Here is a 26,484-nt window from a genome sequence, read left to right on the forward strand (position 1 = left end):
TGACTCATTATAAAGAAGTCGGCACCATTGTAGACTAACGCTGTCACCGGCTGCCCATTCAGGAAAGCATCAATGTCGGCGCTCACAATTTCTTCACTGTTTATCGGCTTCACGTCATTCTGCAGCGAGAATGTTAGGGGCTTTTTAGTGTCTTGCGGCGGGCCTGCACCTCGGAGCTCCGCAAAAGTACGTCCAGTAAATGAAGCCATCTGACATGGAGGGGTTGGAGAGCGCGACCGACGGCCGAAATCGGACCGATCATTGGGCACGGATTCGTCACTCGGGTGCGCTATATGGGGTCCCTAAAAATCAGCGTCGTTGCGGCGTAGCATGGCGTCGTCATTTGCACGTCGACCATAGGACCATGGACGAAGAGGTGGAAATGATGTGTCACGATGCCAGCAATGATGCGAAATACGGCAGGCGCCTCCACAGTGAAAACAGAGTGGGCGCCTATCGACAGTGCACCATACGTCGGTTCTCCGAAGTTGCGGCCGTCCCGTAGCGTCGTTTTGCGGCGGTGACCTAGACGTGGCGAACGACGGCTGGCGGTATGACTGGAGCGGCATAACGGCTGCGCGCTTCGAAGCCTCCTTTTGCGGCGGCGACCAAGGAGCGGCTGTAGGAGGCTGGTGGTACGGCGATGTGGTTGCAACCGGTGGTGGACATCGGACAGCGGCGGCGTAACTCAGGGGTCGCTGGTGGTCTTGAAGATCGGTTACCGGAAACGCCTGCCGGATTTCGTCACGCACCACTTCGGCGATTGACGCGACGGGTCTATCTAGTGTCGGTGTCAGAATCTTTTGAATTTCCTCTCTGATGAGCTCTCTGACCAACTCACGCAAGGAGTTCTGATACTCGGCAGTCACTGCGGCGGCATTGATTGTAGTGCTGGTGGGCAGTCGATCGTATTGCCTGCATCTTTGATGAAGGGCCCGCTCAATAGCCGTAGCCTCTTTGATAAACTCAACGACAGTGACTGGCGGATTGAGCACAAACCCCGCGAACAACTGCTCTTTTACACCTCGCATGAGGTAGCGCAACTTCCTATCTTCGGTCATGTTCGGGTCGGCTCTACGAAAGAGGCGGGCCATGTCCTTGGCGAACATTGTGACCGACTCATTTGGTTGTTGCACGCATAGCTCCATCATTCGCTGGGCGCGATCGCGTCAGTCGGCACTCGCAAAAGTATTCGTGATCCTCTGCCGAAAGTCATGCGAGCTCGTGAGGCTACCTTCACGGCTCTCGAACCAAGTACGGCCACTGTCGTCAAAGGCGAAATAGACGTGGGAGAGCTTTTGCTGCTCAGTCCACTGATTAATCTGTGCGACGCGTTCATACTTGTCCAGCCAGTCTTCAATGTCTTCGAAGACTGCACCGCGATGCAGAACGGTTACCTGTTGTGGACTGGGAAACTGACTGCTTTGGGGTGCTTGTGGTGGACTGGTTTTGGCCATTGCGAGATGTGTGCAGCTCCTGGAGAGAGGTGGTTGACGAGCGGAGAACTCCGGGGCAAGGCCTAGCAGTCGACGACTAAAGCGATGCACGGGTGTCGTAACTGGTGACAGTGCGTCCAGGCTAGTTGAACGACTCCCAGGACTCCGCCGCATCAGACGCGGTCAGTACCCCGCACCTCCACCAGTGTCGCGGTACAATGCGGACAGAACACAGGGAGACGTTCTTCACGAACAACAGGACAATCTTGTCTTGTCTTGTGTCCCAGACAATGGCACATACCCACTATGGGGGATTGGCCAAGAAGCAGGCGGTTTTTCGTATGCTTAGTAGTAAAGCCAAACTAGATTTAAATTGTGGAGCATGAGACTAGAACTGTAATTTAGACGTATGATGAAAATATTGTGAATTTTGAAAAAGTAAGTTAACGTAAATAAATGAAATAATAGACAACCTGTTCAAAAAGAGACAGAGCAGAGACACGTCTTCTTCGTCATCACCCAATCTCACTCTGACCCACTAGGCGGAGCCCGTTAGTGCTCCTATCGTCATCGTCGTCTGCATAGAATACGCGCGTAAATATTTAACATATATGTACAATTGGGAACATACTGTAAGAAACAACAGAAAACAAAAACAAAGGAGTGGTCATGCCTGCAGTGACAACAGATACATAGTGATGCTATTTTTGAAACCTTTGAATCCCCTACATGGGGATTCAAAGATCTCCGTGTAGGAATATTGGTACACTAAAAAGAAGCAACGTATATGCAGCTACAAATGATCGATGATATTAAATTTTAAAACACATCAAATAACACCGTGTGTGAATTATTATGCCGCTTGCTGTTGTTCTGCCAGCTCTTCTGCTGCCTGCGCGGAGTCCTCTTCCTCTTGTGCTTTTTGGTTGTGTCTTTTCTCACGCTCATCGAATTCTATGCAGGGCTCATTTTGTCGGAAAACGTCGTGTACATCCCGCAGGCAGTCTTTCTCGAGGATGTTGAAGCACTTGTGCTCGCTTTTATCTCCATCGCCAGCTAATCCCCATAGTATGCACTGCTGCTTTCCTGAAAATGTGACAGAATTTGTAATGGAATGAGTTGTTTTGGGTTTCAGTAAAAACGGAGACAATATAAATGTCTCAAGAGGAATGGGCGCATGATCCTCGTTTAAAACCACTGTTTAATAATATAGCTAGAATTTTTTAAACGGTAGCGGTTCCGAGAGAGACCAAAGATTGACTCAGCTCCCAGGTGGCAATTGTGCCATTGACCCTGACGCTGTTAAAATAATAAAAATGATCACTAAGAAATGGTGAGAGAATGCTTGCACAACCGCAAGAATCGCAGCACTTTCTCTGTTGCTACCAGGGCTGGCTGCTTAAGCGCAAGACAGCTCAGGAGCATTAATATCCCCAACGTGTTATGGCATGCGTCTGCTGCAAAATAAATACGGAGCTGGCACAGCATATTGTAATAAAATGCCGATATATTCAGCCAGCCACAGTTGTAGGGAACTTGCTCCTTACAGGAGCACTGAAATTGGAAGCTGAATGGATAGCTAACTTGTCAGCCGTCGAGTAAAGCAGGATAAGCTTAGAGTATTGGCGTTAAAGGAAGAGAAGAGATGTGACTGGGTACATTACAGGCAAATATAAGAGATAAGCCACATCAGGAGGCTGATTGGTTATGATATGGTTGCGAATAAACAGCTCGTGCAGGTTAGGTGACTACTTGGCGCCATACCGTCTCAAAAGGAATGCATTTAGAACTCATCACCATGACAAAAAACTGCCGTGGCTTAGCTTGGTTAAGCCTGGTGATTGCGAAGCAATAGTGTGTTATTCTCGGATTAGCTGGTAGTATGGCTGGTGGTAGTCTTGGTTTATGCTAGTGTTACGGCTTACAGTGAATCATCTAAGCACCAGCACGTCCAGGTGCATCTCGGACTTGAGCACGCCGTTGGCGAACGCCCGTATCGAGCTGAAGGACGAGAGGTCCAAGTAGCGCATGACGACGTTCTCGATGCTCGACACCCGCCGAACTTCGGCGGCTGTGAGGAGGCCGCTGCTGATGTCGCGACACGCGAGGATGACTCGGGCGCCGCGCCGCGCCCCTGGTGAGAGGAGCGGGAGTTAGGCCGCCGTTGGTGGCTACCGCCTCGCCTCGCGACGGCGTGAGATGGGGCCCCGTTTTTACACAGCTGGTGTGACGTCACTCTAGGTGACGTGGTGTGACGTCACGCAGCGAGGTCACGCTATAGGTCAATGGTGCCTACCACCGCCTCGCCACGGAACGGGCTTAAGTGCGACCTAAAGTTGTATTGCTTCGCAATAAAACAAGAAACAAGCAAAATGGCGTTGGAGGAAAAGATGGCCTGCTGCATGCTACTTCGGAAAACTGACTTTCGTCCCCGGTGAAATTCTGGCAGCATTCTTCTCCTAGAAAGAAGCGCTTCCTTAATATGTCTATAAATGGAGCTATTGTTGCTAACAAAGAAGCAATTGTAGAATTTCTTCTGCAATTGTTTCTTCTGCTCGGTGTTTACCGATGATGATGGTAGAAGACCATGTTCAATAACAGCTCATGATGTTCCACCAATAAGTGACATCTCGATATCTAACGAAGGGATATTGTCACTGCTCCTTAATATTCATCCAAAAAGTCGTCTCGTATTGATGGCATACCAAACGCGTTTCTTCTGAGGTATGCTGAATGGTGCTCGAAGTTCTTGCCCATTACTTTTAAGAAATAGTTGTCCCAGGGCAAGCTTCCAAACGATTGGAAGGTTGCAAAAATTATTTCTATGCCAAAGACATCTAACTTTTCCCTCATTTCTTCCTATAGGCCCATTTTCCGTACTGCGATCATGCGCAAATGTTCTGGAACATATCACATTCAAGCACCTTTCATGTTTTCTCGAGGAACATAATTTAATCAACGACCGGCTCACACGGCTTCCGTTAAGAATTCTCTACTGTTACACAACTTCTGGAAACCGTTCATGATATTGTAGCTATTCGAGATGAACAAGGCCAAATTGACAAAAAGCATTTGATCGCGAATTGCATCCAAAGCTTCTTGCAAAACCTAAGCTTATACTGAAAAATGATAGTTCAATTTGATGGATTGAGGCCTACCTTTCTTACCGAAATCAAATAGGTACTATCGATAACGCATTCTCCGATTCACAGCCGGTGAGGTCGGGAATTCCTCAAGGTTCAGTGCTTGGGCCACTCTTTTGTAAATTTTAATTGACGACTTGACCCATGAGATTTCGGTTACTACAAGGTTATTTGCAGATGACTGCATTCTTTACATAGAAATATGTAGTCTACGAGACCAGGCTCCTTTAAACACAGCTTTAACAAAAATAACTTCTTGGTGTGCAACTTGGCAAATGAAGCTTAACGAAAAGAAATCGGTGACTGTGACAATAACACGTAAACGACTCCCTTTACGGTATGAATACTCAATAAATGGTCATAAACTATCGTTCGTTAATACCTGTAAATACTGAAGTGTTGTACTCAGCGCAGATTTTAGGTGGAATGATCATATTGCCTACGTTGAAAACAGAGCTATGCAGAAGCTAGGATTCCTAAGAATGTCCTTGCATATTGAACTGAATTGAACGTGTGAAGTTCAATGGCGCAAGGGACAGGTACGGCGAAAGAGCGCCATGCTAGTGTTAATGAGTTCGCAGTGGACTGATGAGTTCTGTGAAGTTAATGTGATTTGGCTGTAAAAGGGCTTAAAAAAGTTGATGTAAATTGCACCATATCTACGTGCAATAAAATTATGGTAATGACTAATGACGTGTACTATGAGCATTAAAATACATTGCCATTGCGAAAGAATGATGCAAAGTAGAAAATCTGTGAGATGCTAAAATTGGCTAGAGCACTACTGCCTCACCAGAGCCCTTGTAACAAGGGCCCAGAGGCATGTGCTATACAAAACAAGCATCATAGCAGCACCCTCTGGAAAGGGTGTGCACTACGAATTTAAAGCGCTTATAACATGCAGCATAACATCATTCAAGAAAGCGAGGACTGCTTTGGTTCAAAAAAGCGTTTCTTCACCAAGAAACATAGCGGGATGAAGAGGGACACGATACCGGTATGCGAAAGAAAAATGGTTCTTCCTGTCTCTTTTGCCTTCCCGACACTCCAGGAAGACGTGGAGGACGGTCAGCCTGTCACCCACATCTACCACAGGTTGGAGGCTCGTTACCAGTCAGGAGAAAGTTATGACTGCCATATGTGTGTCCTATCGTCAGTCTAGTGAACTGGACATCTGTTCTTCGTGTTTTCGTATTTGGGGGCCAGAAACCTAACTTCAGCTTAATAACGCGAAGCTTATTAGTCATTTCAGCGTCCCACTAGCGTTGCCAGTGGCTTCGCAGTTCGTTTCGTAGGAAAGGCTTCAGATCTGTGACAAGGACAGCAGCAGTAGGAACAATAGCTAGCGATGTGAGTGACGTGGCCATTTTTTCAGCTAGTACATTACCCTCGATGCCTCTATGGCCAGGTAGCCAGCATATTACTACATGTCTATGTGATAAATAAATGTTGCATAAGAGTGAGTAAAGCTCTATAAAAACGGGATTTCTATGCTTTTGAAAAGACATTAACGCTTTTACAAGGCTTAACGAGTCTCTGAATACGATTGCTGTGTCGAGTTTTAATTTCTTTATGTTTTACCACAGACAGTACTGCATAGGCTTCTGCAGTGAAGATATTTTTGGGGGGGTTCAATGCGTCAGATTTAGAAAAAGAGAGACCAACAGCAGCGTAAGATACGCCAGCATGTGATTTTGACGCGTCTGTGTAGAATTCGGAGCAGGAGTACTTCCACTGAAGTTCACGAAAATGCATAGCGATTTCGAGCTCAGAAGCGTGCTTTGTGACCTCTACAAAGGATACATCACATTCTATCACCTGCCACTTCCAGGACGGTAATAGCTTAGCTGGAGGCATTAGGCGATGTTCGAGAATTGGGGCAACCCTTTCTTCGCTAAGTTTTTCTATACGCAGTGAGAAAGATAGTCTTATAGAGGGTCTACTACAAAAAACTGTTGCATGCGTCAAGTCGTTAACGGTTGTGCAACACGGATGTTCCTGATTAGAGTGCACTTTGAGAAAATACGTAAAACTGATGTTCTCTAAAAATGGAGTGGCCACTCATCTGACTCTACGTATAGGCTTTCGACGGGGCTTGTTCTAAATGCACCAGTGGCCAGACGATTACCCAGATGAAGGACGGGATCTAGCACCTTTAGCACGCTCGGGCCGGCAGAGTGATATACCACAGTACCATAGTCCAATCGTGATCGATTTAAGCTCTTGTAAAGATTCAACAAACACTTTCTGTCGCTACTCCATGTTGTGGGGGATATGATTTAAGGAAGTTCATCGTTTTCAGACATTTTGCTTTAAGATATTTTATGTGTGGAACGAAAATAAACCTGGAGTCAAGTATAACTCCTAGAAATATGTGTTCTTTGTACACAGGTATTTGTTGCCCATATATTTCGGCAGTGGGATCAGCAGCAAGCCCTTTCTTCCTGGTGGAAAGAACGCAAGAACTTTTGTTGGGGTCCACTTGGAACTCGTTTTCGTCTGCCCACTTAGAAACTTTGTTCAAGTACTTGTCTCTCATACACTGTTAGGTTGCAGGATTTGAAATCTATTGTATGTCGGTTACGTAGACGGAATAAAAAATAGATGGTGGTAATGATGTACGAAGCGTGTTCATTTTAACGACAATGAGCGTGCAACTGAATACGCCTCCCTGGCGTACCCCCTTTTTCTGTATGAATGCACGAGAGAGTGCATTGCCTATTTTCACCCGGAATGTACGGTTGTGTAGGCAGCTTTCTATAATGTCTAACATAGCGCCGCGGATGCCCAGCGGCGACAGGTCGCGCAGGATTCCATAACGCCAATTTCTATCGTACGCCTTTTCAATATCGAGAAATACCGATAAGAAGGACTGTTTATGCACGAAGGCGACGCGAATGTTTGCTTCGATTCGCACGAGATGGTCGGTTGTAGAAAATCTTACTCTAAAACCACACTGTTTTAGTTCAAGAATTTCGTTTGATTCAAGGAAGTGTAAAAGTCGATGGTTTATCATTTCTTTCAAAAATTTTGCGCATACAACTCGTGAGGGCAATTGGGCGGTAACTTGTTACTAATGTGGGGTCTTTGCCTTGTTTCAGAATCGGAACGACACGGGCATTTTTCCATGCGGTAGGGACGTACCCTGCAGCCCATATAGCATAAAAAGTGCTAGCAAAGTAATTTGACTATCACTGGGAAGGCGTAATCATGTCGCACATGATCCTGTCCGGTCCAGGTGTAGAACTCCGATATGCAGTCAGGGAGGCTCTCAACTCGGCAATGTTAAAATGTGCGTTAAAGGGTTCATTGTGTCTGCATTTGCGGTCAATAGCCTTGCGTTCTGCTACTTGTTTGTGTTTCAGGAATGCCTTGGAATGATGATCAGAACTGGAAATGCGCTGGAAGTGTTGGCCAAGAGCGTCAGCTTGGTCTTCCAGGGGGTTCGCTTCATCGTTTACTAGGAGCAACGGATGAATTTCTTGTCCCTTTAGCCTTTTCAGTCCGTCCCATACTTTAGCTTCTTGAGTAAACGAATTTATACCTGAAAGAAACCTCTCCCAGCTTGCCCTCTTTGCCTGTCGTCGCGTCCTTCTTCCCTGTGACTTAATCTGTTTAAATTCTATTAGATTTTCGGCTGTAGGACATTCACATAGTTTGCCGCAAGCTATATTTTGTCATTTCTGTGCCTCTCTACAATCGTCATTCCACCAGGGGTGGTGTCTTTTGAATGAAGTGCCTCTTGTTTGAGGAATGAACGTTGCAGCGGCGTCAATGGCAAAAGCGGTAAAGTATGAAACAGCATGATCTATACTAAAATTATCCATGAAATCATGTGATAAGTGGGTAGATTCTCTAACACGTTCCTAGTTAGCTGAGGCCCGTTTCCAGCGAGAAAACCACCAATATTTTTCAGGTTTATAAGGAGGTAGTTTGCCGCACTTACCAGTTGATTACAATCTGGAGCGGCTATAAAAATATTGGTGTCATCCACATAAAAAACATATTTTAGTGAGGTCATTGATGTAAATAATAAAGAGCTGTGGGCGCAGAATGCTCCCTTGTGAAACACCTCTAATAATGGGTTTTAAGTCAAATTGATATGAGACAATTTTTACGAACTGCTGCCGGTAACTAAGGTATGACTGAATTAGTTAAAGAAAATGACCGCGGATTCCATATATATCAAGTTTTTTAAGTAGTGTGTAGCGATGAATGCATCCTAAGGCTTTACGGGAATCCACATATGTACCCAGTACTAACATTTGTTTTTGAAACTGTGATAAAATAAATTCCTTCTGTTCAAGTAACGCCGATTCCGTTGACTTGTTTTTTTATGAATCCAAACTGTTATTTTGGCCGTCCTCACACCAAGTTTCAGCCAATATGACGACATCAAAAAAAAAAAAAAAAAAACCTAGAGATAAGTGTTGACCTCTGTTTCCTTGTAATACAATGAATGGGTGTTTAATTGAAAACGTTTGGGGGAAGTTTTGTTATAACTTGCTTCAAATGTGCTTACCTCATCAGGAAGAAGATAACTGCGATGAGCAATGGCAAACATAAAAAATGATTTTCAGACACATGGCATGGGCGTAACAAGGAGAACTATGTAGGAAGATCACGTGCACTGCGCACTACAATCACTGAATCACCATAGCCTTTCCGCATCAGAATTTTACCATTTCTGTGCCAGACGTATTGGTGCACGTTTTGCTTCGCCCAATCTTTAGTTTGTTGTAGCAAGCGACGGTTATGGTTTGTCAAGTTTTCTAGAATGGAGGTGCTGCATTTGCTCTCCTTCAGTTTATGCCTCTTTTCAAACCACAGATGCGTCACTGCTTGCCTGGCGTATCTGACAATAACTCCGGTAATCTTACCAGATTTAGATGGTAGTCTGTGAATAGCATCATTATCTGCATCTTCCAGCCTGGACAAACCGATCCCGGGGCGCAGAATTCACTTTGCTTAACAGATCTTCATCAGTGGATACTTAAATTTCGTTAAATTCAAGGTTCAGTCTCGGCTCCGTCACTTAAGGTCATTAATATCAATTCGTAGTTTTTCATTTTCTACTTCTGTTCTGTGTGCCTTTATTCAAGGGCCTTCAGCCTCCTAAGCATATCTTTTGCGTCCTTTTCTTGAGTGGTGATTCGCTCTAGAAGTTCGTCATATTTTCTGACATCAGCTGCACTGATATTTCTATGTTTGACACAGTCTCTTTTATTGGCATCAATTTGTCTAGCTTTCCGTTTATACAAACTAGGATTGACATTATGTCGGATGTCTCCTTGTTAACTCTCTTTTCATTCAGGTTCTGTTCCTTGCACTTCGTGTTTTGCACGTTGCGCAAACCAATTTCTGTTCCGCTGACTTGTTGTATTGTTTTTTTCTGTTAGCGCAGCACAAGTTCCACAATGGTATGGGTGGTTACAGTCACCGCATACTACAAAACTTTCACCTGACGCGAGCATATCGTTACAGAAAAAGGAGACATCTGTTGTCATTGTACGCTTTGGTTGAAAAAAACAAAAAGTACTTAAAAAAGCACACATAGCAAGAATAATAGGGTTGCAGCTCCGGCAGCAAACAGATGTTCAAAAACCAAGCGCGAGAAGAAACACCAACCTGCATTAAACAAAGTTGCAGTTTAGCGTGGTTCCTTCCCACCGCCGCTGCCGCCAAGTGCGGTATGATCGGCGCTGTAGACCCTTTATCTTGCCGGTCGTCGGCCTGAACCGTCACGGGTGGTTCGGAGCAGCTAGATGATTTGGCCCGGTGATTTGATTCTGCATAGATGGGTCCCAGGTCCCGCTCAGACTGTTTCAGTGAAGGAAGCGTTATGGCAGAGTAGACGAAGCTGCGAAAAGCAGCGTTGAAGTTTATCATGGTTCCTTTCCATTGCCGCTGCCGCCAAGTGTGGGATGATCGTCGGCGCTGTACACCCTTTATCTTGCCGGTCGTCGGCCTGAATCACCACGGGTGGTTCGGAGCAGCTCAACGATTTGGCCCGGTGTGTTGACTCTGCGCAGATGGGTCCCAGGTCCCACTCAGACTGTTTCAGTGAAGGCAGCGATGTGGCAGAGTAGACGAAGCTGCAAAAAGCAGCGTTGTAGCTTAGCGCGGTTCCTTCCCACGCCGCTGCCGCCATATGTGGGATGATTGGCTCTGTCCACCCTTTATCTTGCCGGTGGTCGGCCTGAAACGCCACGGGTGGTTCGCAGCAGCTCGATGATTTGGCGCGGTGTGTTCATTCTGCACAGTGTTGCAAATGGGTGGCAAACCCCATGGGTAGCGTTGGCCTGGCGGCCTGGGGCACGGCTGGAAGCATCCGAAGGTCCTGGCAAAGGATGAGTCGACTGCTAACAGAACAACTTGTTTATTCTAGCATCGCAAAAGAGCGGCCGGTGAGGTCGACCGAAGTGGAGAAACGGGAGACCACGTTACTCGACTGAATAAATCAAAGCTTCTCTCTTGGCGTCCGGGGGCAGCTGCTTTTATACTCTCGGAGTCGAGGGCAAGAAGGAACGGCCTGGTAGAGGCGCACGTGACGGCGCCGCACGGACACGTTGTGACAAGTGACGTATCCGCCGGGCCGGCGCCGGTCAGACCTCCTCGCTTCACAGTTGGGAAGCTCCTCTCCCCGGCTGCCGCGCCTTGACAAGCGTGGGCACCAACATGCACACACACACGCACGCACACACACGAAGGCACGTGACATTGAAACATGCCTGGACGCGCTTGGCAGAAGGCGCTGGGGCAGCGCTGAACTGGCCAAAATGTCCGCCGCTGTGAACGAAGCCCCGGCGTCCATTGCATCCGCGCCGGCTATACCGCTCGTCGGAGGCGAAACGTAACAGACCGCCCCGCCGGGAGGAGATCCCGATGGTCAGGGGACTGCATCCGCTGTCCGGAGGGATGTCGCTCGATGATGCTCATAACCGTAGTCGGTCGTCCCTCGGCGTTTCTTGAGCTCAGCGCACCGAGAAGGCCTCGTTCTCACGTTCAGGCTCGCACAGGACACTGCAAAGTTACTTCGGGAGAGTTGCCTTTTTTTTGTTCTCGTTCCCAGCAAGCGTTAGAACTACGCCGAAACTCAACCGCTCAGTCAGCAAGTACGACACAACCCTCACTAAGCCATGCCAGGCTCTTTCCTCTTTTGTACTATTGCCTAGTTCCTTACAGTAGTCTAGCAGCACTCAGAACGCGTCCACAAATTGGAAAATTGCACTAGAAAGCACGTCATGACTGTTAAACACTAAACAAAAGCAATATGTTAGAAATCCTGCCTCAGGAAGAAAAACATCAGTAACAAACAACTTTGAGGCTGATTCCTACGTTAGGGGCCTCGACTTAAGCCATCGGCGTTACCGTTGAGACTCCCCTTTTTGTAACGCACCTCAAAGGAATATTGTTGCAAAGCGAGGCTCCAGCGCAGGAGGCGGCCATTTTTGGAAGAGATGGTCTGCAGCCATTGGAGAGGGCAGTGATCCGTCTCAATGATAAACCTCGAGCCGGCTAGGTAGCATGACAAATTCTGAACGGCCCACACGAGACACGCACACTCTTTCTCGGTGGCGGTGTACACCTGCTCACGACTGGTCAGCTTATGACTAGCATACAGGACGGGGTGTTCCACTTCTCCATTTTCCCGTTGGCGCAGTACAACGCCCAGGCCTCACTCACTAGCATCGCACTGAACAACGAACCCTTTTGTGTAGTCAGGCGATCGTAGCACAGGCTCGCTTGTTAGGGCGCTCTTTAGGGCGCTAAAAGCTCTTTCCCTTGTCTCATCCCAGACGACTGTTTGGGGCTCTGTTTTCCTTAGAGCATCAGTAAGGGGAGCCGCGATATCAGAGTACCTGGGGATGTACCTCTGATAGTAGCCGGCGAAACCTAAGAACGACCGAATATCGGTCTTCGTGCGCGGTTGCGGGAAGTCTCGCACAGTGGCCACCTTTATTTCAGAGGGGCGGCGACGACCGCGTCCAATCACGTGACCGAGGTAGACAACCTCGGCCTGTGCTAACTGGCACTTGGGAGCCTTGACTCTCAAGCCTGCTTCGCGCAGGCGGGTTAGCACTGCCCGCAAGCGTGCCATATGCTCAGACCAGGATGCGGAGAATATCGCTACTTCGTCTAAATACGGTAAAGCGAATTCTTCCTGTCCCCGCAACACTTTGTCCATGAGGGTTGAAAAGCAGTATGGCGCGTTCTTCAAACCAAAACTCAAAACTTTAGGACGGAATGTTCCCATTGATGAAATGAACGCCGCATACCTACTAGCCTCTTCTGTAAGTGAAACCTGCCAATAACCCCTGACAAGATCTAGGGTGGAAATAAACTGAGCGCTACTAACTTTTCCAAGGCGCTCCTCGATGTTAGATTCGGATAAATTTGATCCTTAGCGATGGAATTAAGCCTGCGGTAGTCGACGCAAGGACGAGGTTGCTTGCCCGGTACCTCAACTAAAATCAAAGGGGAGGTATAATCACTCTCCCCCGCCTCAATAACACCGAGCTGTAGCATTTTCTTTACCTCAGCCTCCATAATATCGCGCTGGCGGGGTGGTACCCGGTACGCCTTGGATCGCACTCGCTCTGGGGAGATAAGTTCTATTTCATGAGCAAGGACAGAAGTCCTACCAAGCCTCTCAGGGATCTGACCTTGAAACTCTTGTAAGAGCTGGTGTAGTTCGGTTTTCTGCTCAGGCGACAGCGGTGCTTTACTGATTAAGTCACTAATGACTTGATCGGTGTCTGACCTGTTCGAGCCTAGTCCCGGAAGCTCGACCGGAAGCTCGTCGGAAACGTTTACCATCATACACGCCACTGCTTCCCATTGTCTATAGGGTTTGAGCAGATTACAGTGGTAAACTAGCTGTGCTTTCCGTTTTCCTGGCAGACTCACCACGTAGTTAACGTCCGACAGTTTTTGAACAACCCGTGCTGGGCCCTCCCACTGCACGCTGAGTTTGTTTTTCAGGGATGTGCGCAATATCATTACCTCATCGCCCACCTCAAAACGACGGGCCCTGGCTGTCCGATCATAATAAACCTTGGCCCTCTGCTGGGCCTTTGCCATTGCTTCACCTGACAACTCCTGTGCCCTTCTTAAGCGTTCGAGGAGCCTAAGCACGTACTCCACCACGACTGGGTCGTCGCCCCTGCCTTCCCACGAGTCTCGAAGCATGCGAAGCGGAGACCGCAGCGAGCGACCGTACACCAGCTCAGCTGGCGAAAACCCCGTAGCCGCATGCGGCGCGGTCCTTAATGCAAACATCACCCCAGGCAGAAACAGCTCCCAGTCAGTTTGTTGTTCAAAACAGAACGCTCTCAACACGCGCTTCAAGACGGAGTGGAGCTTCTCAACGGAATTCGACTGTGGGTGGTACACTGAGCTGTGTAACAGCTTTACCCCACACCTTTCGAGAAAGGCTGTCGTCAAAGCGCTAGTAAACACTGTGCCCTGATCTGACTGGATTTCAGCAGGAAAACCAACTCGCGCAAATATGGAAAGTAGTGCATTGACTATCTCAACTGAACTGAGTTCTTTAAGCGGCACTGCTTCAGGGAACTTTGTCGCTGGGCAGATCACAGTCAAAATGTGTCTGTACCCCGTGGCTGTTACCGGAAGAGGTCCCACTGTATCAATAACGAGCCGTCTAAAAGGCTCCGTAATGATAGGTACCAACTTCAACGGCGCCCTCGATTTGTCCCCTGGTTTGCCCACCCGCTGACAGGTGTCACATGTCCTCACAAAGTGTTCTGCGTCACTAAAACACCCTGGCCAATAGTACTCTTGCAAGAGACGGTCCTTAGTCTTCTTAACTCCTAGGTGTCCGGACCCCGAACCTCCATGCGACAAGCGCAACAGATCCTGACGGTAGCACTGAGGCACGATCAGCTGATCGAACTCCACTCCCCTGCGGTCTACATACTTCCGGTACAGGACCCCACTTCTTTCCACAAAACGAGCATTTTTCTTGGCAATACCTTCCTTGACATTGCAGCGCATGTTTTCTAGGCTGCCATCCTTTTTTTTGCCGGCTGACTTTTAGCAACCTATTAAGTCCATCTGACGTAGGCGCGATGAGCAAATCTGCAGATAGCTCTTCTAAGTTTCCCGTGTCAGCCATTTGCTCTCCAGTATCTGGTGCCTTCAACGCTACAGGCTCAATTTTATTCAGTTCGGACGTGCTCTGAATATCAGGTTGCTGCGCCTCCGACCCTTTCTCATTGTTCGACAACGTAGGCCCCGCAACTACCGCCTTTGCAGCGAGCTCCCGAACTCTCGATCTGGTTAAGGCCTGAACGCTAGCCTCACCAAACAAAAGCCCCTTCTCGCGGAGGAGGAGATCGGACCTGTTCGAAAATAGGTACGGGTACTGGGGGGGCAGCATAGATGACACTGCGGCCTCCGTCTCAAGCGCTCCGAAAGGTCCTTCAATAAGCACTTTTGCTACGGGCAGACACACGCTATGAGCTTCCACGGCTTGCTTGATCCATGCGCACTCGCCCATGAGCATATCGGGTTCTACGTAAGAGGGGTGAACTACATCCATTGTAGCTGCGGAATCGCGAAGCACTGGCACTCTTTCCCGTTCACGAGGAGGTCTCGCATGTAAGGCTCCAGAAGCTTCATGTTCTCGTCAGTGCTGCATAATGACAAAAACACGACTTTTGTTTTTGTTTCTGGACACTGCGCCGAAAAGTGACCCGGCTTCTGGCACGTATAACACACGCGCGCTTGCCTCGTCTCGAACCGCTTTCTGCGTTCGGCTTCGGCTGCCGCCGTCTCCTTACGTTCGGTCGGACTGCTTTCACTCGCATCGGCACTACGTGTGTCCCCCCTTGCTCTCATGGGCGTGAACTTCGGCCTCTCAAACTTGGAGCCAAATTCACCCTTTTGACCGTCCTTAGCTCCGCGAGCCCGACGCGTCACAAACTCATCGGCTAGTTCGGCGGCTTTAGCCACCGTACTAACGTCTGGCCTATCCAAGACCCAGTACCGCACGTTCTCAGGTAACCGACTATAAAGCTGTTCCAGCCCGAAACACTGCAGAACTTTCTCGTGGTCACCAAACGCTTTCTCTTCTTTGAGCCACTCCTGCATGCTTGACATAAGCCGGTAGGCAAACTCTGTATATGACTCACTTCTGCCTTTCTCATTTTCCCGAAACTTGCGACGGAACGCCTCCGCTGACAGCCTATACTTTTTTAGCAGACTCGATTTCACTTGGTCGAAATCCTTTGCCTCCTCTCTCTTCAAGCGAGCGACTACGTCGGCCGCCTCGCCGGGTAACAAAGTGAGCAAGCGCTGTGGCCACGTTTCCCGAGAGAACCCCTGCTTCTCGCACGTCCGCTCAATGTTAACCAGGAACAAACCAATGTCTTCACCAAGCTTAAACGGCCGCATCAGGTCAGTCATTTTGAACGATACTCGGTCTCCTGCACCGTGTGCGTGACTTCCATTATGAGCGCGTTCCATCTCTACCTCGAGACGCTTCATTTCCGAAGCGTGTTGACGGTCGCGCTCCTTTTTTTGCTCTCTACGTTCGCGCTACTCTTTCTCTTTTTGCTCTTTACGTTCGCGCTCCTGTCCTTTTGCCGTCTCCCTCTCCCCAATGGTCTCAAGGCATTCCTACAGCTCGTCATCCTCAGCTTCTAACTGAAGAATAGCCCTTAGCAGTCCTGGTTTTCTGAGTTTGAGACATCCAGACCCAACTCTCTTGCCGGCTCCAGCAATTTCGGTTTGCGCAACGACTTCAAATCCATGGCTGCTCTGAATGCTGCTTTCTCTACTGCCTACTATTGTCTTGCCGCAAACTAACCCGGCAGCAACGACAACCACAATTACCAGCTCTGTTTCTGACACTAACAAAAGCCTGGCAAAACTCAGAAGAAGAAAGTCCCGCACTCACCAAACTTCGCAGCCAAGAATTCAGCGCAGTCGTTCCGCTGCAGGCAACCAGTCATCACACAGGGCTCGTTGCACTGCTCCCGGATGGTCGTTGTGCTGCTCAGCATACAGTCGACCGCATATCTTCGCTGCTGGCCTCCGTCGTCGTGATCTCACCGCTGGCAACCAGTTGTTGCAAATGGGTCGCAAACCCCATGAGTAGCGTTGGCCTGGCGGCTGGGGCACAGCTGGAAGCATCCGAAGGTCCTGGCAAAGGATGAGTCGACTGCTAACAGAACAACTTGTTTATTCTAGCATCGTAAAAGAGCGGCCGGTCAGGTCGACCGAAGTGGAGAAACGGGAGACCACGTTACTCGACTGAATAAATCAAAGCTTCTCTGTTGGCGTCCGGGGGCAGCTGCTTTTATACTCTCGGAGTCGAGGGCAAGAGGGAACGGCCCGGAAGAGGCGCACGTGATGGCGGCGCACGGACACGTTGTGGCAAGAAGTGACGTATCCGCCGGGCCGGCGCCCGTCAGACCTCCTCGCTTCACAGTTGGGAAGCTCCTCTCCCCGGCTGCAGCGCCTTGACAAGCGTGGGCACCAACATGCACACACACGCACGCACACACACGAAGACACGTGGCATTGAAACATGCCTGGACGCGCTTGGCAGGAGGCGCTGGGGCAGCGCTGAACTGGCCAAAATGTCCGCCGCTGTGAACGAAGCCCCGGCGTCCGTTGCATCCGCGCCGGCTATACCGTACGTCGGAGGCGAAACGTAACAACAGATGAGTCCCGCTGGGACTGTTTCAGTGAAGACAGCGATATGGCAGAGTAGGCGAAGCTGCAAAAAGCAGAGTTGCAGTTTAGCGTGGTTCCTTCCCATCACCGCTGCCGCCAAGTCTGGGATGATCCTCGCTGTCCACCCTTTATCGTGCCGGTCATCGGCCAGAAGCGCCACGGGTGGTTCGGAGCAGTTCGATGATTTGGCCCGGTGTGTTGATTCGGCACAGATGGGTCCCAAGTCGCGCTCCGACTGTTTCAGTGAAGGCATCGATGTAGCAGTGCAGACGAAGCTGCAAAATGCAGAGTTGCAGTTTAGTGTGGCTCCTTCTCATCGCCACTGCGCCAAGTGTAAGAGTGGGGTTTAAGAATAATATGCAGAAGACAGAGATAATGACCAATAGCCAGGCAAGGGAACAAGATTTGAGGCTTGCCAGTCAGACTCTAGAGTCTGGGAAGGAGTACGTTTACCTACGTCAATTACTCACATGGACCCTGATCTTGAGGAGGAAATGTACCGAATAAGGAGTGGTAGGAATGCATATGGCAGACAATGTCAGATCGTGACTGGAAGCTTACCACTATCATTGAAAAGAAAAGTGCGCAATAAATGCTTTCTACCGGTACTAACACATGGGACAGAATCGAATCCCGGCCACGTGGCCGTATTTGGATGAGGGCGGAATGAGAAAACACCCTTATACTTAGATTTAGGTGCACGTTAAAGAATTCAAGGTGGTCCAAAGTTCTTGAGTCGCCCACTACGACGTGTCCATAATTAAATTGTGGTTTTGGCCTGTAAGACTCCATAATTTAAATATGGGGAGAAACTTGGAAATTAACAAAGAAGCTCGAGAAGATCTTAAGTGCCGGGCAAAGAGCGATGGAACGAAGAATGTTTGGCGTAACTTTAATAGACAGGAAGAGAGCGGTGTGAATCAGAGAGCCAACGAGGATAACTGATATTCTAATTGACATTGAGAGAAAAGAAATGGAGCTGTGCAGGCCACGTAATGTGTAGGTTAGATGACCCATGGACAATTAAGGTTACAGAATGGTTGCCAAGAGGAGGGAAGCGCAGTCGAGCACGGTAGAAGACTGTGGGGGGTGATGGAATTTTGGAATTCGCAGGCGCTAGTTGGAATCAGTCGGCCCAAGACAGAGGTAATTGGAAACGCAGACGTGTCTTCGTCCTGCAGTGGACATAAAATAGGCTGCTGCTGCTGCTGCTGATGATGATGATGACAGTAGACTGCACCACGTTCTGCAATTGTCCACATCTCATGGTATTCTCTCCATAGCAGCTAGCGCTACGTAGACGCTGTGTGACATTGCACAACAGGCTTCCATGCTTAGGGGAACCCAACCAGCCACTGCTTTCTGTTTCAGGATTATCTTAGTGTGAATGCAATTTAATACAGGTTTATCGGAGGGCGTTAGCATCGCGTGTGCGCCCTAACACCATAACGGCTGCAAAAGAAGATTGTACATATTTTGCTCGAGCAATAAAATAATGTAATGTTATTATATATAAGCTAATCACACATACACCTCTCTGTAAGGAGATAAATTGCAAATTAAGCCGAAGTGACATCAAGCCGAAAGCGGCCTCTGTGTTGAGCTAAGAAAATTTTGAATATAGTACACCATCTGAAATCTTCCCACTTTGGGCCTAGGTGTTCTTAAACCGACAACCGATTTCGAAAATAGCGGTGATTCATTCCCCAATACATTTTATTTTTTGAGGAGACAAAAAGCAACCACATAAATCAACATTTGTTTATTTAAACCTATGTGGTAATTAAAAAATCAGGTCGTAGTTGGTGCATGGGGACAGTCGACGCTTTGATTGGTTCCACTATGTTTGTTTACGCAAAGCATAGGGGCACCAATGCAATATTTAAAATTCCGGGGCTAGGGGTAAGCCCACGCCCAACCGCAAGGGAGGAGTTTGCGTGCCCCGCATTTGTTGTGGCGGGACGGAATTCGCAAAGTCACCCTCTGCTCAGGTGTCCACGTTTGCAAGCTGCGCATTGTTCCGCTAATACGATCGGCCTAGGTAGTAACGAACCGGTTGCAAAATTTCTTTACCAGAGCATAACAAATCAGCACTCATGCCATCGCCGTCGTCCTCGCAGTTGTCGCCTTGAATGAATGAATGTATGGTTTTTATTGGCACAAGGGCCAGATACGGCCAAAGAGCGCCAGGTCCTGGGTGATGAGTTTGCAATGTAGGTATGAGTTCTATGAAGTTGGTGTGGCGTGGCTGTAAAGGAGCCTTAAAATAGTCGCTCTAGAGTGCGTAAAATCTATCTGTTATAAGATTATGTCGATGACACATGACGTGTTCTATGAGCATTAAAATCTATCGTAACAGAATGATGCAAAATAGAAAATCTATGAGATGGTAAAATTACCTGGAGCACTGCTGCCAGGCCAGTGCCCTTGAAACCCAAGGGCCTAGAGGCATGTGCTATACGAAAGAGCTATCACAGCGGCATCCTCCGAAGAGAGGAGACGCTACGAACATGTGGGGCTAACAACGTGCAACAAAACATCTTTCAAAAAACTTAGGACTGCGTTGGTGCCAAATAGCGGTTCTGGGCGGAGTAACATTACAGGATGAAGGGGGATGTGCTGCCGGTATGCTAGGGGAAAATGTTTCTTTCTCTCAGATTCGGCTGCCCGACACTCCAAAAGGACGTGGAGGACGGTCAGCCTCTCACAGCATCTACCGCAGGTTGGAGGATCATTTTCAGTGAGTAAAAAGTTATGCGTGCCAAATGTGTGTCCTATTCTGAGGCTACAGAGTAGCACATCTGTTCGCCGTGATTTTGTTACGGAGGGCCAAGAACGTAACTGTGGCTTTATCACGTGCAATTTGTTATTTACTTCTACGTCCCACATACGTTGCCAGTGGTTTTGCAGTTTCCTTCTTAAGAAAGGCTTCAGGTCTGTGACAGGGACAGAAGCAGTAGGATTAACTGCATGCAATGAAATTGATGTGGCCATCTGGTCCGCTAGAACGTTACCCTCGATGCCCCTATGTTCAGGCACCCAGCATATAATCACATGTTGGTTAGATATATATGCTTTACACAGGACGGAGTAGAGTTCAATAATTACCGGATTTTTGTGGTTACAGAATGACATCAAGGCCTTCACAACACTAAGGGAGTCCGTATATATAACTGATTTCTGGAGTTTTGATTTCTTTATATGCTTTACAGCCGACAACAGTGCCTAGGCCTCAGCCGTAAATATACTAATTTCCGGATGCAGTACATCGGATTCCGAGAAGGATGGACCGACGGCTGCATAGGACACCCCGTCGTGTGACTTCGATGCGTCTGTGTAGAACTCCATGCAGAAGTGTTTGTACAGGAGTTCCCGGAAATGCATTTGGATATCAATCTCTGGAGCGTGTTTTGTAACTTGCATGAAAGATATATCGCATTGTATCAGCTGCCACTCCCATGGAGGTAGCAGCTTGGCTTGGTGCATTAGGCGAAGCTCGAGGAGTGGGACATGCATTTCATTTCAACCTTTCTCGCTGCGTGTGAGCTCCCTCACACGCAGCGGGAAAGGCTGTCTTATGGAGGGACGATTGCGAAGGAGTGTAGCATATGTCATGTCATTAACGGTATTAAAACACGGATGTTGAGGATTAGAGTGGACTTTCAGAAAATATGTTTGGCTGATGTATGTTCTCTGCAGATGAAGTGACCACTCATTTGATTCTACATATAAACTTTGTACGGGACTTGTTCTGAAAGCGCCAGTGGCCAGTCGGATTCCTAGTGGTGGACTGGTTCTAGCATCTTTAGCGTGCTCGGGGCGGCAGAGGGATAAATCACGGCACCATAGTCCAATCGTGATCGAATGAGGCTCTTATAGAGATTCATTAAACACTTCCTGTCACGACCCCATGTAGTCTGGGATAGAAGTTTCATTATGTTCATTGTTTTTAGACATTCTTCTTTAAGAAGTTTAATGTGTGGCAGGAAAGTGAGTCTGTAGTCAAGTATAACACCTAGAAATTTGTGCTCTTTGTCTACAGGTATCTGTTGTCCACACAGTTCTAAGCAAGGATCTGGGATCAGGCCTCTCTTTCTTGTAAAAATACCACAAAAACTTTTGTTAGGATTGATCTTAAATCCATTTTTGTCTGCCCACTTTGACACTTTGTTCAGGCCATGCTGTACCTGTCTCTCGCACACTGCGAGGTTACAGGACTTGAAAGCTATTTGAATGTCGCCCACGTAGACAGAATAAAAGATGGCCGGTAGTAATGAAGCACGAAGCGTGTTCATCTTAACGATGAAGAGCGTGCAGCTGAGCACGCCTCCTTGGGGTACACCGGTTTCTTGCGTAAAAAGACGTGAAAGTATATTGCCGACTTTTACCCGGAAGGTACGATTGGACAGATAGCTTTCTATTAGGTTAAGCATATTACCATGGATGCCCATTTCTGACAAGTTTCTTAAGATTCCGCAACGCCACATTGTGTCGTACGCTTTTTTCATATCGAGGAATATGGATAAGAAAAACTGTTTGTGTACAAATGCGTCCCGGATATTTCCTTGAATACGTACAAGATGATCAGTTGTGGAGCGCCCTTCTCTGAAGCCACACTGATAGGGATCAAGCATTTTGCTCAGTTCAAGGCAGTGAATGAGTCGCCGATTAATCATTTTTTCAAATACCTTACAAAGGCAACTTGTGAGGGTTATCGGGCGGTAGCTTGCCACTGAGGAAGGATCTTGGCCTCGTTTCAAAACAGGGACCACAATGGCTTCTTTCCATGCACTTGGAAGGTATCCTACAGCCCAAATGGTGTTGAAAAGTGTGAGTAGTGTAACTTGAGTGTCATTGTGTATGTTTTTGATCATTTCATACATGATTCTGTCAGATCCCGGTGCAGAGGTCTTGCACGCGCTCAACGCAGCTCTCAACTCGTCAATACTAAAAGGACGGTGTTAAGGCTCATTCTCTCGACTTTTTCTTGTGAATGGCTTACGTTGTTCTATTTGTTTATATTTGAGAAAAGATTGTGAATGATTGGTTGAACTTGACACGCTCTCAAAATGCTCCCCAAGTGAACGTGCCTGATCTTGCAGGGTATCGCCTTGTGTGTTTACCAAAGGGAGGGAGTATGTTTGTCGCCCTCTTATCCTATTAACCCTGTTCCAGACTTTGGCCTCATCTGTATACGAGTTGATACCCGATAAAAACTTCTGCCAACTCTCTCTTCTGGCCTTTCGGCGCGTTCTCCTGCCTTCCGATTTTACTTTTTTAAAGTTAATAAGATTCTCCAAGTGGGGAGGCACGTAGCAATCCCCACGCTTTGTTTTGTTTCTTACGAGCGATCATACATTCGTCGTTCCACCACGGGACGCGCCGTTTGCATGCCAAGCCATTTACTTCAGATATGCATTTAGATGCGTCATCTATTATGAAGAGTGTAAAATACTCCACAGCATCATCAATCCCTAACAAAGACATGTCAGCCCATGAGATACTAGTTAGAGTTCGGAATTTCTCCCAATCGGCTGTATCGACCTTCCACCTACGAGCCTGTGATGGATATTCGTTTTCTTTAAGTGTTCTTAGTAGTACGGGGAAGTGGCCGCTGCCGTAAGGCTTGTTCGTAACTTCCCATTCAAGTTCAGGAAGTATAGATGGAGAAACTATGCTAAGATCTATTGAAGAAGAGCTTCTGTTTGCAAGAGAGTAATATGTGTGTTCCTTCTTCAACAGGCACGCACCAGAAGAAAAAAGGAACTGTTCAACAAGACGTTGTCGTGCATCTATACGAGGGTCGCCCCACACGTAGTTGTGTGCATTGAAATCGCCACGAACAACATAGGTTTCTGGCAATTCATCTATAAAGGACTGAAATTCATGTTTGCTTAGCTTGTAATGCGGGGGTATGTAAAGCGAGCAAATAGTGATAAGTTTGTTTAGCAGACCAACTCGAACCGCCACTGCTTCAAGGGCCGTTCGTAGCTGTAAACGTTGACACGCCATGCTTTCTTGAATTACAATTGCAACACCGCCCGATGATGCAATTGCATCATCGCGATCTTCGCGATAAGTAACATACTGTCGAAGAAAGTTTGTGTATTTTGGTTTTAAGTGTGTTTCCTGTAAACACAGCACTTTTGGATTGTGTGTGTGGATGAGTTTTTGCACATCGTCAAGGTTTCTAAGGAGACCTCTGACGTTCCATTGAATAATTTGTGTATCCATATTGGAAATAAATAGGTGCTGTGTGTACGGAAACGGAAGTGATGCCTTAGATTACAGAGCTCTTTCGAGGCCCTGTAATCGGGGTTTTGCCCTTTCTGAAGCGTTCGAGGGAGCCTCGCCGCTCCTTAGGCGTTTGGTGCGCCTTGAGGACAGGTGTATTGTCTATTGTCTCTAGTGAGGCTCCGGACACGTGCTCTTGCGAGCGAGAAGTTACCAGAGAGAGTCTCGCTTTGGAGGGCAAGACACCTGCGCCCACCAGCCCGGAGGTCGATGGTCACATCCTCTGAGGGATGTGGCTGCGCCGGTTGTTGCCAGCGCTGGAAGGGGCCGGGGAGGTTGGGGCCGCCTCGGTTGCGCCCACCTTCGGGGTCGATGGTCCCTTCTGCTCGGTTGATCGAGCAGCGCTAGCTGCAACCACCGTGGGGGCAGATGGCGTAAATGCCGACTCACTGCTTGTGGTTCGGACAGCCACCGGAGGCCATTGTGACGCTGCCCCCTGACGCGCCACTCCGGCAAAGCTTTTCATTGGCAGGTATGCTACCCGCCTGCGTGCCTCTTTGAAAGATATATTCTCTTTTACTTTAATCGTTAGAATTTCTTTTTCCTTCTTCCAGGAGGGGCACGACCGCGAGTACGCGGCGTGATCCCCGTCGCAGTTTACGCAGTGGAGAGCGTTCCCACAAGCTTAAGAGGTGTGTTCGTGGGCACTGCATTTCGCACAAGTTTGGCGGCCTCGGCAGCTTTGCGAACTGTGGCCGAAGCGCTGGCATTTGAAACATCGGAGTGGACTGAGCACGTACGGCCTAACACGGAGCTTGATGTACCCGGCCTCGATTGACTCGGGCAGGACACTTGAACCAAAGGTAATTATTAGGTGTTTGGTGTGGATCTCTTTACCATCTCGCCTCATCTTAATTCTTCTGACATTGATAACATTTTGCTCACCGAAGCCATCCAGGAGTTCCGCTTCAGTCAGCTGAAGCAAATCATCATCCGACACAAAACCACGGGTGGTGTTCGTTGTACGGTGCGGGGTTACTGTTATGTGGGTCTCCCCAAATGAGACTAGTTTCGGTAGTTTCTCATCTTGTTTCAGATCGCGGAGCTCCAAGAGGAGGCCACCACTTGCCCTCCTCGACACCTTGTAACCTGGACCAAAAACATCAGTCAAGGACTTTGAGACAAGGAATGGTGAAATAGTTCGCACTGCTTTGGTTGGCATTTCAGAATGAATAACGTGGAAGCGGGGCAATTCTGGATTTGGTGCCTGAAAAACTTGAAGACATCTTCGGTGCGCCCTCGTTTCTGAGGGCGATCCTCAAGGGAGGGGAAAGAAGTTTCCATGAAAATATGTATGCATTCGGTAACAGCGCCGACGGCCCACCAAGGAGCCCAACGAGGGGACGCGGCAGAGCTTGCATACAAATCTGCACGACGCCAGTCGTACGCCGTCACTATAACCGAATATGGTGTACCCAAAGTTGGATAGCCACACAGGGTTAACCCTTGCCGCCAAGGAGAAAGGAAGTAAATAGAAGAGAGAAGGAGACAGGAAAGGTCAAAAAGTGAGAGATAAGGACGAAGATTCGAGGAGGGAGACAGGAAGAGGCGACTGCCGATGTCCTCCAGGTGGGTCAGTCTGGAGGTGCCGTCTATGTGAAGCCGAGGCCAAGAGGTGTGTTGTCTCCGCCGGGGGGCCTTAACGGTCCAAACACCCAGCATCGGCTCAACCCCCAGCATCCCCCTTTCCCCAGACACGGCTAAGCCGCGCACGGCTACACGCGGGAGGGTCCAACCCTCTTGTCCTCGGGTGCGTGGTGTCGCAACACACCAAACGCCTGCTGACGCAGACGCCCTTGCGTGGTGTCGGCGCCTTGAGGCGGTCGTCACACACACATACATGCTTGCAAATGCGCACACAAACACAGGTTCTTGATTTGCACCATCGTGTTGGTCAATGTTATAACGGTTTGCAATACCAGAAGCGATGCTGGATAGTCTGAAAATTTCTTCGCGTATATTTGATTCCCACTGTGCGTTGGATCTCAGTCATTTTTTCTTATTTCTGCGCATTCCAGCTTCACCGCTTAGAAACCCGCCGTGGTTGCTCAGTGGCTATGGTGTTAGGCTGCTGAGCACGAGGTCGCGGGATCGAATCCCGGCCACGGCGGCCTCATTTCGATGGGGGCGAAATGCGAAAACACCCGTGTGCTTAGATTTAGGTGCACGTTAAAGAACCTCAGGTGGTCAAAATTTCCGGAGTCCCCCACTACGGCGTGCCTCATAATCAGAAAGTGGTTTTGGTGCGTAAAACCCAATAATTAATTAATTAAAAATTCACCGCTTAGAAAAAAGACACTGCGTAAAAACAGATAAGCACTAGAGGGCAGAGACATGCACAAGTGATGTCCGTGTTTGTGCCCTCTTGTGCAAGGTCTAGTTTTTGCGCGGTATCCGTTTCTTACGCCACGAAATAGCTTAACATCTACATTTATTGAGCTTCATTGCTTTGCAGATCTTCACCATAAAACTTAGGCTTTTGAATGACGTATATATTTACGTATTTTAAATCTAAAGTAGGAAAACTCGGTTTCCATCGCCCAAAATTTAATAATCAGCACTAAAGAAAGTGAGAAAAGAACTGGCAGCAGAGACGGCAGAAGGAAAAAAGAAAAAGAATAAAAAAAGGCGGATTCAGCGTACATGTTGGAATCTATGTAAAGCGAAACTTTCGTGAAGCGCCTAATGCTATAAATTTGCCCATTTCATTCTTGCGTTTTTGGCGTAAAGGAAACTGGAACGCGCATGTACTATCGCGTACCCGTTGTAGGTAATGTGACAAGTCTTGTATATATGCTTGTGTTTCTTCATTTCTTCTTAATTATTTTTAGCTGTTTCGGCCGCCTCCTGGCCAGTCCCAAGTTGCGGGTGCGCACTTTAGTACGGAAATTATAATCACCAACATG

The 26,484-nt window shown here is 48.1% G+C and overlaps 1 protein-coding gene across 1 annotated transcript in view; it reads right to left on the reverse strand.

The window, feature by feature from the left end:
- Positions 1 to 2,224: 2,224 nt before the first annotated feature.
- Positions 2,225 to 26,484, reverse strand: part of LOC129381980 (uncharacterized) — a 64,121-nt gene continuing 39,861 nt past the window's right edge. The window contains exon 5 of the mRNA XM_055065305.1: positions 2,225 to 2,522. Coding sequence (XP_054921280.1) covers positions 2,290 to 2,522 — 233 coding nt within the window. The 3' untranslated portion in view covers positions 2,225 to 2,289. The remainder of the gene's footprint in view (positions 2,523 to 26,484) is intronic.

The sequence above is a fragment of the Dermacentor andersoni genome, chromosome 10 (assembly GCF_023375885.2).
Source record: "Dermacentor andersoni chromosome 10, qqDerAnde1_hic_scaffold, whole genome shotgun sequence".
In the NCBI taxonomy this organism is placed as follows: Eukaryota; Metazoa; Arthropoda; class Arachnida; order Ixodida; family Ixodidae; genus Dermacentor; species Dermacentor andersoni.